Raw genomic sequence first — 16,992 nt, 5'->3', positions numbered from 1 at the left:
CCACTCTGCTTTTTTCTATTTAATGATCTATTCTTTAAGTTTAAGATTCTTTAATAACCTGTATCTTGTTTTTTTCCCCCAGGAACGAGGCGGTATTATGTCTCTTACAGAAGTTTACTGTTTAGTAAATCGGGCCAGGGGCATGGAGGTAAGGGTAAAAGGGGAATTGGATTATGATTGGGGTTTTGCACCATGTACACTAGAGGTATTTAGTTTTGTTGAAGGACAGTAGTTTACTTATTGTCATCTGTTAATCCATGTTTATTAATTAGCTAGTACATCACAGCACCTAGACATTCTGCTAGGAATCTTTCAGGAATGCATTCCTTTGTACTTTTTCTTTTTTTGCAACTGACTTTTATTTACAAATAGGGCAGTGTATAGTATCCGTATGTATTCTAATGTCTTACACCAGTGGTTCCCAAACTTTTTCAGTTCAAGGCACCCTTAGGGTCTCCATGATTTTTTTCAAGGCACCCCTAAGCCAAAATAATTACCAAGCAGTCCCTTTTTTAAAGTAATTGGGTCAAAATAACGTAATTAGTATTTAGGTCAGGACAGAAATACTTATTAACTTGTTTGCAAAAATAATACACATAAATCCAAGGAAAACTAATGTATATTTTTTTTCAATTATAATTCATTTAAAGAACAATTTACAGCACTCATTAAGAGGAATAAGAGCAAAATAAAAACAATATGCGCCAAAATGTGTCCTCCATGTTTCTGTCATTGCAGCCCCCCTCCTCCATGTTTCTGTCATTGCAGCCCCCCTCCTCCATGTTTCTGTCATTGCAGCCCCCCTCCTCCATGTGTCTGTCATTGCAGCCCCCCTCCTCCATGTGTCTGTCATTGCAGCCCCCCTCCTCCATGTGTCTGTCATTGCAGCCCCCCTCCTGCGTGTGTCTGTCATTGCAGCCCCCCTCCTGCGTGTGTCTGTCATTGCAGCCCCCCTCCACCCTGTGTCTGTCATTGCAGCCCCCCTCCTCCATGTGTCTGTCATTGCACCCCCCCTGGAGACAGCGCTGCGGCACCCCAGGGAACCGCGGTGTACAGATTGGGAACCGCTGTCTTAAACGATGGCTCCTGTCTCTATAGCTTTTGGTTGAAAGATGCAATGTTGTCATAAAAGTTTGTTTTCTTTTCTTAATAACACATTTGACTAGTGAATCCTAATTTTATGTTTTGAGGACACCTATTGCAGATTTTTAGTAGTTGCCATTTAACCAAATCTATACAGACAGATTTCAGGCTTTTAAATTAGATGTTAAACATGAAAGAGCCAAGAGTGTAGTGACACTTCTGATATCTTACAGTTGCTTTCTCCAGAGGATTTGGTAAACGCCTGCAAAATGTTGGAATCTCTGAAGCTTCCCCTGCGGTAAGAAACTTGCTGCTAATTCCAGTGTCCTTATCAGTACTTGGTTTCTGTAAAAATAAATCATCGCAGTTCCTCTGCCTCAGGAGACTTCCCCTCCCTGCTCAGAAATAAGAGTTGGTCAGACTCCTGAGGGTAATGTAGAGGGATGGCCTGAGTTACACTTCCTGTCTAGTTCCCCACTCAGGAGCACTTGACTTGTACGATACAATAGGAAACTGTGTGAGTGCAGCTATGTCTGAAGACTGTAGTAGTCTGGAACATGTCTCCCTGCAACACACCTGAGAGGACAGGTAGGAAGACTCTATCTATAAAGTTCCCCTAGACCACATGCTACATGTCCGTCTTTGATCACCTTGGGTTGCTTATGTGCTATTAGGAAATCAAAGCTGAAATATTACTAAAGATTCAGGCCAATATCATTTAATGCATGACTTTACTTACAGTGTAGATGTATGAATTTGGAGTGTCTAGCATCGGGTGTCAGTAGCATTAGATAAGCATTAATTAGACACCAGAATTATTGTGATTATATAGAGCTGCCTTTACTTTAATAAGGGGCAGTTGCTGCAAACTGCCATAATATCAAATGTAAACCACACCTAATCTTGCATTTGTATAATATATTGGGGGGTTTTTTCGCAAAAAAGAAAAGTACAACAAATAATACATGTAAATCTAGGTTACAATCAACAGACAAATTAATTTGCAAAGCGAGCTGATCTGTTGGGACTATGGCCCAGCCGTAAGAGGGAAAAGAAACACATACAGAACATAATGTACTCTATGGGTACTATTCAGACATCAGATTAGCCATACATTGAACTTGAGCGGCTGTATGTATCATAATTGAAAAAAAGGTGATTTTAGTAACGTGTAAAACCAGCTTCGGTGAGATTGTATCTACTTACAATAATGATAGTCGGAAACTGTATTAAGATCAATACCAAATTGTATTCTATCCATGAATAAAAATAAAGATAACATCAGATAGTCAAAAACAAAACCAAGACATGGGGAGCACAAAGGAACACCTAAAAGGAATAGGATGGGAGGGGCTGGAAAGTCCATATAATGAGATATTGCAGTGTAATCTTGTTTAGAGAGGAGAACAGTAAGCTTCATATAACAGAGTAGTAATAAAATACACCAATAGCAACTGTGGCTCCTGCACGTTATTCCCTTGCGATAGAAACATGCTACCCAAATCAGGGAGTGTGGATTGTCTATCATAGTACAGTACTCAGCAACGTTTGTGTAACAGCAGTTATTGTCGGCAGTGAGCGGGATTCGGCGTTGTAGAATTACCTTTTACGCCACAGTCACTGTAACAGTGATAAATGGACCAAACCTATTTCCAGGGGACACTGGAGCCCAAGACACTGGGGTATAGACGGGTGGATGAGTGGAGCTGGCACTTTAAATTTATAAGTGTGAGTGACTCCTCCCCCCCTCTACAGTATTCCCCAGAAGTCTCAGTTTTAGAATCGTGCCCGAGGGAGCCGGTCACTTGGGGCTGAGCTCAGCCTATTTTTAATTTTATTTTCTCTTCATTTTTATTTTAGTTACTAGCACTGACCCGGAGGACCCAGGCGCTGTCAGCAGCGCTCCAGTTTTTAAAACCTGGGCTGGAGGCAAAAGGGCTTAGTGGTGGCGAGGCACTTCCCGCACCCCCACTCTAATGGACCGGAGGGAGCTTCCAGCAGAGCATTAACTCTTTTATATCCCGGACAATTCCTAAGTCCAGAAAGAGGCTATAACCGCACCTACGTTGCGCTCAGCAGGTATACAGATAGAGTATCTGGTACATTTCTGAGTATCTGTAGCGGCTCGGCAAGCACAGTGCCAGCATTCAGAGCAGGAGTAAATAGTTCTATGAGTTTGATGTCTGACACCACTGTCCTGGCTTTATTAAAAGCTTACAATGTAGCTACTTTTTGGGTGTTGGGCTCAGACAGCCTCTCCACCCCCAGTGCACAGTTGTAGCAGTCTGCCTGCTTAATTAATTGAGCAGCTGCAACGTTTTTATAGAAGCTCTGCCTCATAAAATTGAGTCATCTCATCTCTTTTATAAACTGTATATTGCAGAAATATACTTAAGTTATTTTCTATGGGGCAATTGACTGTGTAAGATATTGTCAGCTCCAGTGGGGTTATGTTATAACACAATCCGACTCTTGGCTACCTCAGGTTTGCACCAGGTTTTGGCCTACGGCCACACCACCATGACGCCTACACCTAACCTGGTTCTACTGTTCCTCCAATATTCTTTGTTCTAGACGTGGAGGACATGGATTTGACACTCCGCTCTTGGAAGACTGCTCTCCTATTGGCCTTGGCTTTGGACAGGCGGCTCTCGGAGTTGGGAGCTCTCTTTTGTCGGCTTCCTTATCTAATTTTCGTGACTACCGTGCGGAACTCTGTTCCAATCCATCTTCCTATTTAAGGTGGTTTCGGCCTTCCACATCAACCAGCCAATTGTGATTCCGCTGTCGGATGGCTCTCGGTCTTCCCTCACCGTGGATTTGTGCGGGCTCTTCAGATTTTGGTGGCCAGTATTGCAGCGTTGTCGAAGTCAGATTCTGGTGTCCTTTGTGGTGCTGCCAAACGTGCTTGGTCTGCTTCTATACAGATGTTGTCACATGGATCCATCTAAAAACAAGAATAAATTGCGCTCTAATGCTAAAGTTGGGACATCAATATAGCACAAAATCAGGTGTTAACCAGAAATATTTTTTTTAATCAAATAAATAAAAACCTATATATAAAGAACAATGAAAATAAATAAATTAAAATACATACATTATATCAGTTGATAACACAATCATTAAGATAACATGAATGGTTAATTAAATAAATATTAAACTGCAATAAAAGAGCGTTGATAAAACTCTCAGTAAAGTAGAATATGTATCAATCAATCTCAGAGAGACCAAAGTGTTACTGTTGCCAGTAACTATTCCAGGTAATGGTCGTTTGTATCCAAATGATTGATACTAATAAAATTGAGTCTCTCAATAGTAATAATAATTTAACTGAGATCTTTCTGACATATAAAATGGTACACCAGTTCTTTTATAGTTGTTATATGGCAACCTGATCCGTCACGATTAGATCGTGGAGTGTGGTATTTGTATTGTTTGGTGGTAAAGAAAAGAGACTCAGTCAGGGCTCCTTTAAAAAAGACTGTTGTAAGTTACGGTGCTGTAAGTATGCATACCAGTTAACAGGATCCCTCCACCAACGATACCCGCTGGCCCACACGTTGCACCGCACCCAGGAGGCGACCATACACCGCCGCAGGATACAGGCGGCTCCCGTCTCCGGAAAGCAGACGGCGGTGCGGACAATGCAACAGGTATTAGCCTCCAGGCCGTGATCACGTGTGCCGGCACTAGTCGCGGTTCACTCTACTCTCAGCTGCCGCCTGATGGTATAGAGGCTCACGTCAGGAGTCGAGCATGTATCAGTAATTATTGCTGGTTACTGGGTATTAGTCAGCAGCAGTGTGAATCTCCAGTTTTCAAGATAGGTGAGCAGCAACGCGTTTCGGCTACACCTGTAGCCTTTTTCAATCTGGAATACATGGATCCATCTGGCCATCCAACAGGTGAATGTTGCTAGTGCCCGGCCTTCGCCGGTTTTCTATTCTGCACTTGGCGGTGGGTCTTCTTGGGCTGCCCGTCATGGCGCCTCAGCAACTTCGTTTTTCCGTGCAGGTCTGTGGTCCAAGGTCCGCATTTTCTGTTTGTTTCTATCATTTTGTTACCCTTGCGGCCTCAAAATCTACTTTTGGTCGCAGGGTTTTGCAGGTTACTCAGGGCTCTCCCACCCGGGGGAGTAAAACTTTGGGATGTCCCCAGTATCTTGAGCTCCAGTGTCCCCTGGTGGATGAAGGGGAAAATAGGATTTTGGTACTTACCAATAAAATCCCTTTCTCCGATTCCACAGGAGACACTGGACGCCCTCCCAGCACTGCTTTACCTGCCATTGTGTTCTGTTCTGTTACACATGTTGAATACATTCTGTTATTATGTATGTTTCTATTCGACCTTTGCTGTCTTTGTTGTTTGATTCCTTCTGATTCTGTTCCATCTCCTCGGGCTGCAATTGTCTAACTGGAGCTTCTGGGGGATAGAGGGGGAGGAGTCACTCACACTTATAAATTTAAAGTGCCAGCTCCACTCATCCACTCGTCTATACCCCAGTGTCTTGAACTCCAGTGTCCCCTGTGGAATCGGAGAAATTGATTTTACTGGTAAGTACCAAAATCCAGTTTTTCCTCAGGGCCAAGATCCCAAGCTGTAAAGTTCGCACATAAGAGGGTCAAGTCTAAGTTGGAGGTGAAACAATTTATTAAGGAGAACTAGTAGTTTGTGACAGAATTTTTATTTAATAATGCCAATTCCCAGAAATTATGAAGTAACGTAGCTGTGGAAATACCACACTTTGGTCATGTACCAGGCTCACCCGCTGCCATGTGTCTGCGTTTTGCCTGGGAAATGTCCGTCCTTTTCATTACCTTCACATGTACCTCCTGAAGTGTGGCAGACTGCAGACATGTCTCCAGTCAGGTCATGGATTTACATTTGTCTTTTTAAATTAAATTGAAGGGCAAGTAAATGTTTTAAGCAATTTATGGGATCTAATTAGATTTTACATTTTACAGGCTTCGTATATTTGATAGCGGCGTAATGGTAATAGAACATCAGTCCCACAATGAAGAGGAAATGGTGGCTTCTGCGTTAGAAACGGTACTGCAATTTTATATCGCTGACCCTGAAGGGTTTTTAGGTTACTGCATAGAAGTATTAGTAACCAAACATTACACAAACACTGTTCTTCATTTAACGAATAAGAGATGCTTTGTTTTGACCAGGTATCTGAAAGGGGCTCGCTGACTTCTGAAGAGTTTTCCAAGATTGTGGGAATGTCTGTTCTGCTGGCCAAAGAAAGGTATTTCCACCTGGTCTGTAGTATGTTCTCCTGCTTGCTGTTGTGAATTATACTAGCAGCGTTATGCTCTTTTGGCAGGCTCCTACTAGCAGAAAACATGGGACACCTATGCAGAGATGACTCGGTTGAAGGTTTGCGCTTCTATCCAAACATGTTCTTGACGCAGAATTAGAAACTTTCGAAGACTTGTCTACAGTAAACATTGGTGAACAAATCACTGACCATCATCTGCAAAGAATTATTATTGGCACAAGCCAAAGTTTCATTGTACACAGTTGCATCTAACTAATGGTGTTATTTAAAGGACACAAAAAACTTGCCAGATACACACAGAATGAAAAATGTCATACCTGAATTATGAATCTACAGTGGAGTGATCTTACTGTGACTTTATCTACAACATAATTAAGATGTGAAGTGCAATGTTGTATTTGATCACCTGTCATAAGTAGCAATGTACACATCTCGCAGCTCTTGTGCAATGTCTAAAAGGTTATGGATATAGGACAAAAAGATCAAATGACAAAGCATTATGTCAGTTAATAAAAAGTAAAATTGCAGTAGCTATTATTTAGTTTCCTCTACTGTCCTAGATTTATGAAAGAGACAAGTTCTATCCCACTTAGGTTGTTCCAGATATATTAATTAACTTGGTAAATAACTGGTAATAATCCACATACTTTGAATATATGTAAATGTATAATAGTGGCTTACTTGTCCTTTAATAAATAACTGGGATGATGGAGATTTCAGAGCGGTATTCCTATGGAAAGGACACTAACTGTAACGGACATCTATACTGATAGATTACACCTGTATTGTTTCTGATTTGTATAAATATCAGTCTGCATAAAGATCATTGTTACAACTGATTTGGGCAATTTATCCTCTTCATATCAACTAACATACAATTATTTGTTTGTCAAACTGCCTGTATACAGTGAAAAAGAAAAAAGGAGATATACGGTGAGCGCTATCAATTAATACAATAGGATGTGTATATAGTATGGGCTAGTGTAGGCTGCCCTTACAATGTGGGTCTGGATACTCCACAGAAATAAGGTATACAACTTTAAAATGAATAAAGGCGCCTGTGACTAGCTGCTGATTTAAAATGTTTACTCAATTCAAAAAAATACACAATAATAAATACACATAAAATGCCAATTCCTCTAAATTATATTAATAACAGTAATAATAGCATATGCTTATTCTAAAATAATATTTAGTTCCTGGTCATCAACTGGAAATAATCCTAATATGACTCATTCGGATTAATGGAATTTAATAAAAATAAGATTATAGCAGCATTGAAGTTTGTTAGTATGAGCAGGTTAATCTCAGGAAGTGCGGTAGGGAGGATATCTCCAAGCAATCCGTGCTTGGCGTGTCTTCGCAAATGTGCCAATGCAATAATCCTGGCATTCAAAGCCAACGTGGTTGTAGATGGTACGTTTAATACCTGATGTGTCCCGCTGGTATATCTGGCGGCTGCTCACCCTGCCTCCGGTGGCGCCGAGTCCCAATGCAAAGGGACCTCCGCTCCTGTGACGCGGCCCCTCCGCAAGCCTGGAATGGGGGTGATGCGGATGTAATCCACCGCTTCCTCGTGTTGCTGTATTCCGGATGCTGCTGTATGGACTTCCTGTTTCCGCGTTCCACCTGCGTGTCACCGACAGCCAATCACTGACGCGTTTCTCCGCCCACAAGACCGGCGGTTTCTTCAGAGGGATGATCTTACAGCAGTCATAGCCTCCTTAAATACCTCATATGAAGGCTACTAATCAAATTTTGGACAGGTTGTCTCATTTATTATCCACTTTGGCTATTTTGTGGAAACTAGTATATCACTACCATATACACATTAACCCATTCATATCAAGGATGGATTATCTCTATTGAACAGAACATAATAAAACTTTAAATTTACCATAAATTATGACATTGAGGTGTGAAATCTTTTATCTTTTTCTAATCCCACTAATTCTATATTTACATCATATTATAACATATTTCGAGATCTAAATATCACTACTAGATGGTAAATTGGTTGCTATAATTCTGGAACCTTCACATATTATCAATGTGATAATGTTCCTATCTCATAACCAATCATAACCTCATAACCACTTTGATATATATATAGTCCTATTTTTAAAAACTTAATTGCATTAAAGGATAACATTCTAAATAGTTTACAATATAATTGATTAACTTGAGATTGGAGGATACCCTCAACCCTCTCTACTAAGAGACCAGATTTATGAGTTAGAAATGACCTATACCAATAAAAGTGTGGAGTACCATATATAGACACATGTAAAGGCTACATAAACATCATAAATAAGCCACATACAAAACTACTAACTATCATAAAGACTTCATAAACATCATAACTGAAGGGGGAAGCCATATTGCTAATTCCTAGCAATATACATAATCTATATGTTGAGTTCTATGGTTTCATTCAGACCCAGGGGTTCCAGAGTCCTGAGTCTGAATATCCAATAAGCTTCTCTTCGACAGAGAAGATACATACAATTATTTGTTGTCAGACTGCCTGTATACAGAGTATGATCCAATGCTCGGAAAACTGGGGTTTTCTTCTCTTCCTGCAACAAGTCACTACTGTCTGTCACCAGTATATGAACAATGTGTGGACGTCGGGGAGAGCGTAGTTCACACTTTCTTTGTTCCTGCACAATGTGTGACAAGCTGTGGGCAGATCTGTCAGGGGGACCTGTACGCTCTTGGCCATGCCATTTATTCCCACTGCTGACAGTGGCTGAAAGACAGGTAGGAAAGGAGACTCTCCAAATGTATCAGCTTTAGCTCATCTTTGTGTCATGCACACGCCATGTGCTGGCCACATATCTATTTGGTGCTTTTACTAATTGCATTGTTGTCCCTTTTTGTAGTTGTAATTTGTAAGTACTTCTGGTGTTACAGGTGCCGCGCTTGTTGTATGGATCTTCTGATCGCTTGAAGTTTTAGTCCTCTTAAAAAGCGCCGTGTAAATAGGTTTGTAAAATGTATGCAACCAAATAACAACATCTCTATTTGTGGAGATTAAACGAAGCCAAGCAGAAATCCGGTGTTCCGTTGGCACTGATCACGTGGTGTCTCCGTTATTATTGCAACCTCCGCTTACTAATCTTGTTTTACAAAAACAGTTATAGCCTCTGTATATTTGCAGACCCTAAAACTTTTTGCAGTCCCTAAAGTGGCCCCAGGAAGCACTTGAACTTGGCATGGCTTGGTTACAGCATACGATTGCTTTAATAAAATATATTTGTAAATTAGCTGCTGCGTATTTGTTCAGTGTACACATAGAGCCTAAAGAATGTTGGTGGTGTATTTTTCATGTATTAAGATGAAACAGGGCAGTCATCAACGTGGTACACTTGCAGGAGGCCTAAACTGTAAAGGGGGACAGAGCAGGTAATCCTGTTCAACACAGGGTTATATGTACTAAGTGTGGGTTTTTAGAACTGGATGTGTTGCCCATAACAACCAATCAGATTTTATTTAACATTTATCTAGCACTTTCTAGAAGATAATAGCCAGAATCTGATTGGTTGCTAATGGCATCAACTCCACTTCTAAAAACCCACACTTTAGTAAATCTACCTCTTAGAGTTTTCTCCTTTACTCACCACTTGGTGATCAGTTAATTGTACCAAGCCATAGTGGATCTGTTATTTACGTAGGTCTGCCGCTTGTACAACTCAATCAGTAATAGAGACACAGTGTAAGGTGGAAGTTAAATCATATGACAATGATGTGCTCAAGACTTTATTTAGCAACTGCCCTTCAGCGGAATTAGTAACCTGGAAATCTACTGTACTAATATACCTGACAAGCTTGTACTTTACTGATAGAGCCATATTACTGCACATTGCATGCTATTCTCAGTCTCCTTTCTAAGTGTATACAGTATGTCTGTGTCAGTGTCTGTATCCCATGCTTGTTTGTGGCAAGGGAATTGTTGGATACACAAAATGTTAGGAGGCCCCTGAATTAGTCAATTGTATTGGACATCACAATGTCTGATGTCAGCACTGAGTTGGAATAAATCATTGGAAAAATGCTAATTAATACTGTGTGTAAAATTATGAACAGAACTTATTATTTTATTTTCTTTAAGTAAAATTTATTTTTATTAATGCTGATCAATAAAATAATCATCTACTTTTCCTGTGCACTGAATTGCCATTGCTGGGGTTTGTACCACCTGCAATGTGTACAAATGATAAGTGAATTATACTGATGTACAATTGGGGGGTTGAGGAGGTTATTGTACATTAGAATTGATTTGCATATAGTGGGGATTCTTGCACATTATTCCAAACATGTTTACATGGCACGGTGCTATAAAAGGGCCATGCCTGGAGCTATCTTCCTGTGGTCGAAAAACAAGAATTTCTGCTAATTCAGGATAATTATCAGATATTTTAAAAGAATGTACAGACTTTGTTATTTCCGTGTTGTCTTTTTGGAACTGTGTGTTTATAATTCAATCAGTTTATTTTACAGTATTTTCCACTTTGCTCTTAGTAGAACAGTGTTAGTCTGATTCCAGCACTGATTATTCAGCATGTACACAGTGAAGCTGGGTACACACTGGAGCGAAGGGCATTTGTTCCGTCATCAGAACGAATGTCCATCCATACTTGAAAAAGTTACTGAAAAACGGAAAGATCACTGTTCCGTCCATCAATAACTTACTATAGGTCGCTAGCGATGTCGTCAGGTTTGATGTGCAGCACATCAACCCTAGAGACCGTCGCTAGCGTCCTCGGGAGCGCACAATCGCCAGTACAAACTGAGCTATGCAGGCGATTTGTCATTACGAAATGGGAAATCGTCCCAACATCGCTCCGGTGTATACCCAGCTTAAGAACATATAATGGACATTTGAATGGATGCAGCATATAGTTAATGCAGTTATATGTCCTTGGTCCTTTAGGATACAGTATTTCTACTTCAGGGTCCATAGGGTATCCACAGGATACCTTGGGGTATAGGTGTGACGTCAGTCGCAGGGCACCAAAGAGTTAAGCTTTCAGCCTCCCAGGATGCACTAGGTCCCCCTCCTATACCCCGCCCCCGGGCCAAGGCACCTCAGTTTAGTTTGGTGCCCGGCCGGAGTCGGGTGCACCTGTTGGAGTGGGGGCTAGAAGAGCCCCTGAAGCTTTTTCTTCATGCAGCTGTGGCTGCACATCTGGATGAACAGCATGGACAGTCAGTCCTGACGTCCATGCTGTCTTCCCTACACCCCGCCGGTACCAGAACGCCGGTACTGATCCGGGGATGCTGGTGGGCGTCTGGGGTCACAGCTAGCGGTGACCCCAGATGTTCCGGACCATGGCCGGATTCAAGGGGGACAGAGGTAAGCAGCGGGGTTCCGCGGTGGGTCCCCGCTGATCACATGGTCCTAAGTCCCCAGGCAGGGGGCTCCCTGGGGACTGGCTGCAGCGTGGAGCCAGGCGACCAACCTGCGCTTCCACTACCCCCTGGGACAGCGGACCGCAGCAGAGCGGTAGCGCTGCGGCGTCCCAGGGGTTAAATGCATGCCAGGGGAGCGCGCCTTCCCTGTCTCACAGCCGGCGCCTCCCCCGCTGCACACAGCCCTCTCTGCACTGTGCTGACTGGTCCTGTGTCAGCGCTCCTCCCCCAGGCCAGCTTCTCTCTGCTCCTCGGCGGCCATCTTCTCTGCAACGCATGGTGAACGCTGCTGGAAGTCTGGAAGGAAGCATCGTGGTCTGGGTCCCCCCGCATACCTCTCCTCCGCTGTGGCTCAGGTCTGTGTATGCAGCGCTGTGTCCTACCAGGCCCTGTGTCTGTGTAGTTGAGTGATCAGCGCTGTTAGTGCAGGAATTGTTATTTCTCTGCATTGTATGTGACTGTGCTAGCGCTGCCTGTAACTTTTCTTCTCTAAACTGTCAGCATTATTACTGTCCCTGTTCTTTCTGCTAAAGCCCTTGCGGTGCGGTGCTGCAGGGTGGTCTCTCGCCTATTTAATACTTAATTGGTGAGAGAGGTCACATACGTGGTGCCATCATGTCTGAAAGTGATTTTCCCCTCCGGCTACAGTGTACCACGTGCAAAGTACCGTTAGCGGAGGGGGAGGGTAGCGCGGAGGGCCTTTGCCGGCAGTGTTTGTCCATGGCGCGGCCTATTACGGTTACAGCACCGGTACAGGAGCCGCCCTGGGCTTGTTTCGCTTAGGCGTTAACAGCTTTAGTGGGCCAGTTAGCTCCGCAGCCCGCGTTTACTCCGATGGGTTTGTCCCAGCAGTCTGTGGTGTCGTCACCCATGCAGGGGTTCCCACGACAATTGGTGGTACCCCACAGTCTCCCTATTTCCCCGCTCCCGGGTTCTCAGGAGCCAGCGTGGGTTAACTCCCTGACGAGTTCTGTACAGCACTTGTCGGATGTGTTGCAAGGGGAGTCTGTGATGCGGCCTCATAAAAGGCCGGTGGCGTCTCTGTCCGCTCCTTATGAGGATGACGAAGGGACGTCTGATGATGGGGAGATTCTGGATCCTTACGATCAGGAACCTCTCCATACTAAGGACGCTGATGCTAAGTCCAAAGTATATATTCCTGGACTTATTCGGGCGGTCCGCACAGCCTTGGTGATTGAGGACGAAGTTCCCCCAGCGGCTAAATCTAAGTATGCCTTTTTCAAAGATGTGAAGGGCGATGCCACAGTCTTTCCTCTTTCGGGTCAGTTGGTGGACCATTTAGAGGAGGCGTGGAAACAACCTGGCAAAAGATACCAGCCGCAGAGACGCCTGGCGGTGGCTTATCCGTTCGCGGATAATTATTTTGCTAAGTGTGAATCCCCTCCACAGGTGGATTCTCACGTGACCCGTCTTGTCCGTAGTGCCACATTGCCGATGCCATCCATGTCCTCCCTTAAGGATGCTACGGACCGCAAGGTAGAAATCTGCCTGAAGTCTGCTTATTCCCTTGCAGGGGGGGCAGCACGGCCGGCTATGGCCATTTGCTGGGTTGCCAGAGCGATGGAGCGCTGGGCGGATTCATTAGAGGCTTCTTTTGAATCCGACTGTCCGGCCGAACAGGCGGAGTTGATTGGCAATCTCCGTGATTCGGCCACCTACATCAACGAGGCGGCTCTAGACATTAGTACTCTGGTGTCTAGAATTTCTTCAGCAGCGGTAGCTGCTCGTCGCACCTTGTGGCTGCGATCCTGGAAGGCGGACGCAGACCCAAGAAAGGTCTGGAAGCGTTGCCGTTTACCGGAGAAGTTCTCTTCGGTCCGGATCTGGATAAGATTGTGGCCACGCTGGCGGCAGCCAAATCTGCTTGTCTCCCGTCGGCCGCTGCTCCTTCTGGTTCTGGACCATCGTCCTTTCGGTCATCTAGGGCCCAGGGCAGGCCCAAACCACAGTCGTTTCCTCGACAGGCTGGCCCTAAGAAATCGGTCAAGCCCCGGAAACAGGCATGGAGTACCAGACGTCCGGCCCCCAAGCCAGATGACAAGCCTGCGGCCTGACGGTCCGGGTCTCCCCTTGGGGGATCCCAGGGTGGGAGGCCGCCTGCTGCAGTTCTCCCGGTGTTGGTCGTTCACTACGACAGACACTTGGGTTCTGGAGGTGGTCTCTCACGGGTACGCCCTCTCCTTCCGGCACAGACCCCCGGCTCGATTCTTCACCACGGGTCTACCATCAGACCGGAACAAGGCTACGGAGCTGCGGAAGGTATTGCACACTATGCTCCAGGCTGGAGTTATAGTGCCTGTTCCATTCTCCCAGAGGGGCCAGGGTTTCTATTCAAATCTTTTTTTGGTACAGAAACCCAATGGGTCATATCGTCCGATTCTCAACCTCAAAGCACTCAACAAGTCTTTGCGGGTCCCGAAGTTTCGGATGGAGACCCTACGGTCCATCATTCTGGCGCTGGAACCTGGGGACTACATGGTGTCATTGAACTTACAGGACGCTATGGCGGTCATGGCGGCTTCTCTGCGGCTGCAAGGAGTCCGCATGTTGCCGTACTTGGACGACCTGTTATTGGTGGCAGGATCTCCAGAGCTCCTGTTACACCACTTGGACCTGACCATTGCACTGCTGCAATGGCACGGCTGGCTAATCAACTGGCAGAAGTCCACTCTAATCCCGTCTCGGAGGATTCTGCATCTTGGAGCCTTATTGGACTCGGGACAGCAAAGGATCTTCGTGACGGAGGACAAGATCTCTGCTTTACAGTCAAGGGTGCGCAGTTGTCTGCACAGCCGCCGGGTGTCCTTACACTCGGCGATGAGGTTACTGGGCTCCATGGTGTCGGTGTTCGACATGGTGGAATACGCCCAGTTTCACTCCAGACCTCTGCAGCACCTGATCCTGTCCAAGTGGAACGGGCTGCCTCAGTCTCTGAAGTTTCAGACGATTGTGCTCACCCCGGAGGTTCGCCTGTCCCTTGCGTGGTGGTTAAAGACGACCCACCTCAACAAGGGACGTCCGTTCTGGGTTCCAAATTGGGTCCTGTTGACAACGGACGCCAGTCTTCGGGGCTGGGGAGCAGTTTCGGGTCCACACTTGTTCCAGGGCAGGTGGACACCGACAGAAGCGGAGCTTCCAATAAATATCTTGGAACTCCGTGCGGTCTTCAATGCTCTCCTGCAGGCACAGCGGTTTCTCCAGGGTCACCCGGTGCAGGTCCAGTCGGACAATGCTACCACCGTGGCCTACATAAACAGGCAAGGAGGAACTCGCAGTCGGGCGGCTCTCGTAGCGGTCTCTCGGATCCTGGTTTGGGCGGAGCGCAATCTTCCGGCCATATCAGCGGTCTTCATCCCGGGAGTGCTAAATTGGGAGGCAGACTTTCTAAGTCGCCAGGACGTTCATCCAGGGGAATGGTCCCTGCACCCGGACGTTTTTCAACTACTGGTGGACAGGTGGGGTCTTCCAGAAATCGACCTCATGGCGTCCCGGCACAACAACAAGTTGCCGGTGTACGGGTCTCGCACAAGAGACGAAGGGGCGTCTCTGGTGGATGCTCTGTCCGTCCGGTGGACGTTCAGGTTCGCATACCTGTTCCCTCCGGTCTCCCTTCTTCCACGGGTAATCCGGAAATTCAAACAGGAAGGAGGGACGCTCCTGTTGATAGCTCCCGCGTGGCCCAGACGGCACTGGTTCTCAGACCTTCAGGGTCTGTCCGTGGACAGTCCTCTGCGGTTGCCGCTACGACCGGACCTTCTGTCTCAGGGTCCTTGTCTTCACCCGGACCTGACTCGGCTGTCTTTGGCTGCGTGGCTGTTGAGACGGCCATGCTGAGGTCCTGGGGGTTTTCCAGCTCTGTGGTGCGTACCATGTTACGAGCTCGGAAACCGTCTTCCGCGAGGATATACCATCGCGTGTGGCATATGTTCTTCCAGTGGTGTCGACCGAGAGGTTATGCACCGCGGGAGTTTCGTCTGTTTCGGATTCTCGCCTTCCTGCAAGCGGGACTAGATCATGGGCTTCGCCTTGCTTCTTTGAAGGTACAGGTTTCGGCCCTATCTGTCTGGTTTCACCGTAGGATTGCTACAATCCCGGATGTGCGCACCTTTATGCAAGGTGTTCTCCGTATTCAGCCGCCCTTTGTTCCACCTGTGGCACCTTGGGATTTGGCTGTGGTCCTGAGGGCTCTCCAAGGACCGCCGTTTGAACCACTGGGCTCAGTGGATATTAAATGGCTAACAGCTAAGACTGTTTTCCTTCTGGCCGTTGCTTCAGCCAGACGTGTTTCTGAGTTAGGGGCTCTTTCTTGTAGACCCCCTTTCTTGGTTTTTCATGGGAACAGGGCAGTGCTCCGCACTCGGCCCAAGTTTCTTCCCAAAGTTGTTTCCCAGTTTCATGTTAACGAGGAAATAGTTGTTCCGGCCTTTAACTCACCGGGTCTTTCCGTGGGTGAGGCCTCTTTGGATGTTGTGCGGGCCTTAAGGACTTATGTTGACCGCACTTCTTTGTTTAGGAAGTCGGACGCTTTGTTGTCCTCTATGGCTTCTGTAAAAAGGGTTGGCCTGCTTCAAAGCAAACTTTGGCAGCCTGGATCCGTATGGCTATTTCTGAAGCTTATCTTCATGAAGGCCTACCGGTCCCTCCTTCTCTGAAGGCTCATTCCACTAGGTCTGTGGGTCCTTCGTGGGCAGCTCGACGTGGTGCCTCGGCAGTTCAGATCTGCAAGGCTGCTACGTGGTCTTCTGTCCATACCTTCGTGAGGTATTACTGGTTTGACACCTTCGCCTCTCAGGATGCTTCCTTCGGGCGGCGGATTCTCCTTTCTGCACAGGAGCGTCCCCACCCTTAAAGGATACTGCTTTGGGACATCCCCAAGGTATCCTGTGGATACCCTATGGACCCTGAAGTAGAAAATATGAGATATGGTAAGAACTTACCCTTGTTATCTCTATTTCTACGAAGTCCATAGGGTTCCACAGGACTCCCGCCCTGTCGCACCTGTGCTGCAGATGGGCTTTGCTCTGGTCACCGGTTTTCCGTCTCCCTCTGGTGAGAATGTGATTCTTGTATGTGTCCAGATCTTTGTTCTCTCTCTTCCTTCTCCTCCTCCGGCCTATGGCTTGGTAACTAACTGAGGTGCCTTGGCCCGGGGGCGGGGTATAGGAGGGGGACCTAGTGCATCCTGGGAG

The 16,992-nt window shown here is 45.9% G+C and overlaps 1 protein-coding gene across 1 annotated transcript in view; it reads left to right on the top strand.

Moving 5' to 3' along the window:
• VPS36 (vacuolar protein sorting 36 homolog) overlaps positions 1 to 7,206 on the top strand; it is a 44,998-nt gene extending 37,792 nt beyond the window's left edge. Inside the window, exons 10-14 of the mRNA XM_088469089.1 lie at positions 83 to 148; positions 1,317 to 1,381; positions 6,048 to 6,132; positions 6,258 to 6,334; positions 6,413 to 7,206. Of these exons, the coding sequence (XP_088325215.1) occupies positions 83 to 148; positions 1,317 to 1,381; positions 6,048 to 6,132; positions 6,258 to 6,334; positions 6,413 to 6,506 (387 nt within the window). The 3' untranslated portion in view covers positions 6,507 to 7,206. The remainder of the gene's footprint in view (positions 1 to 82; positions 149 to 1,316; positions 1,382 to 6,047; positions 6,133 to 6,257; positions 6,335 to 6,412) is intronic.
• The last annotated feature ends 9,786 nt before the right edge of the window (positions 7,207 to 16,992 follow it).

This window comes from Taudactylus pleione, unplaced genomic scaffold (genome assembly GCF_031769625.1).
Source record: "Taudactylus pleione unplaced genomic scaffold, aTauple2 ptg000089l, whole genome shotgun sequence".
NCBI lineage: Eukaryota > Metazoa > Chordata > Amphibia > Anura > Myobatrachidae > Taudactylus > Taudactylus pleione.
This window is presented reverse-complemented; position numbering and strand designations above follow the sequence as displayed.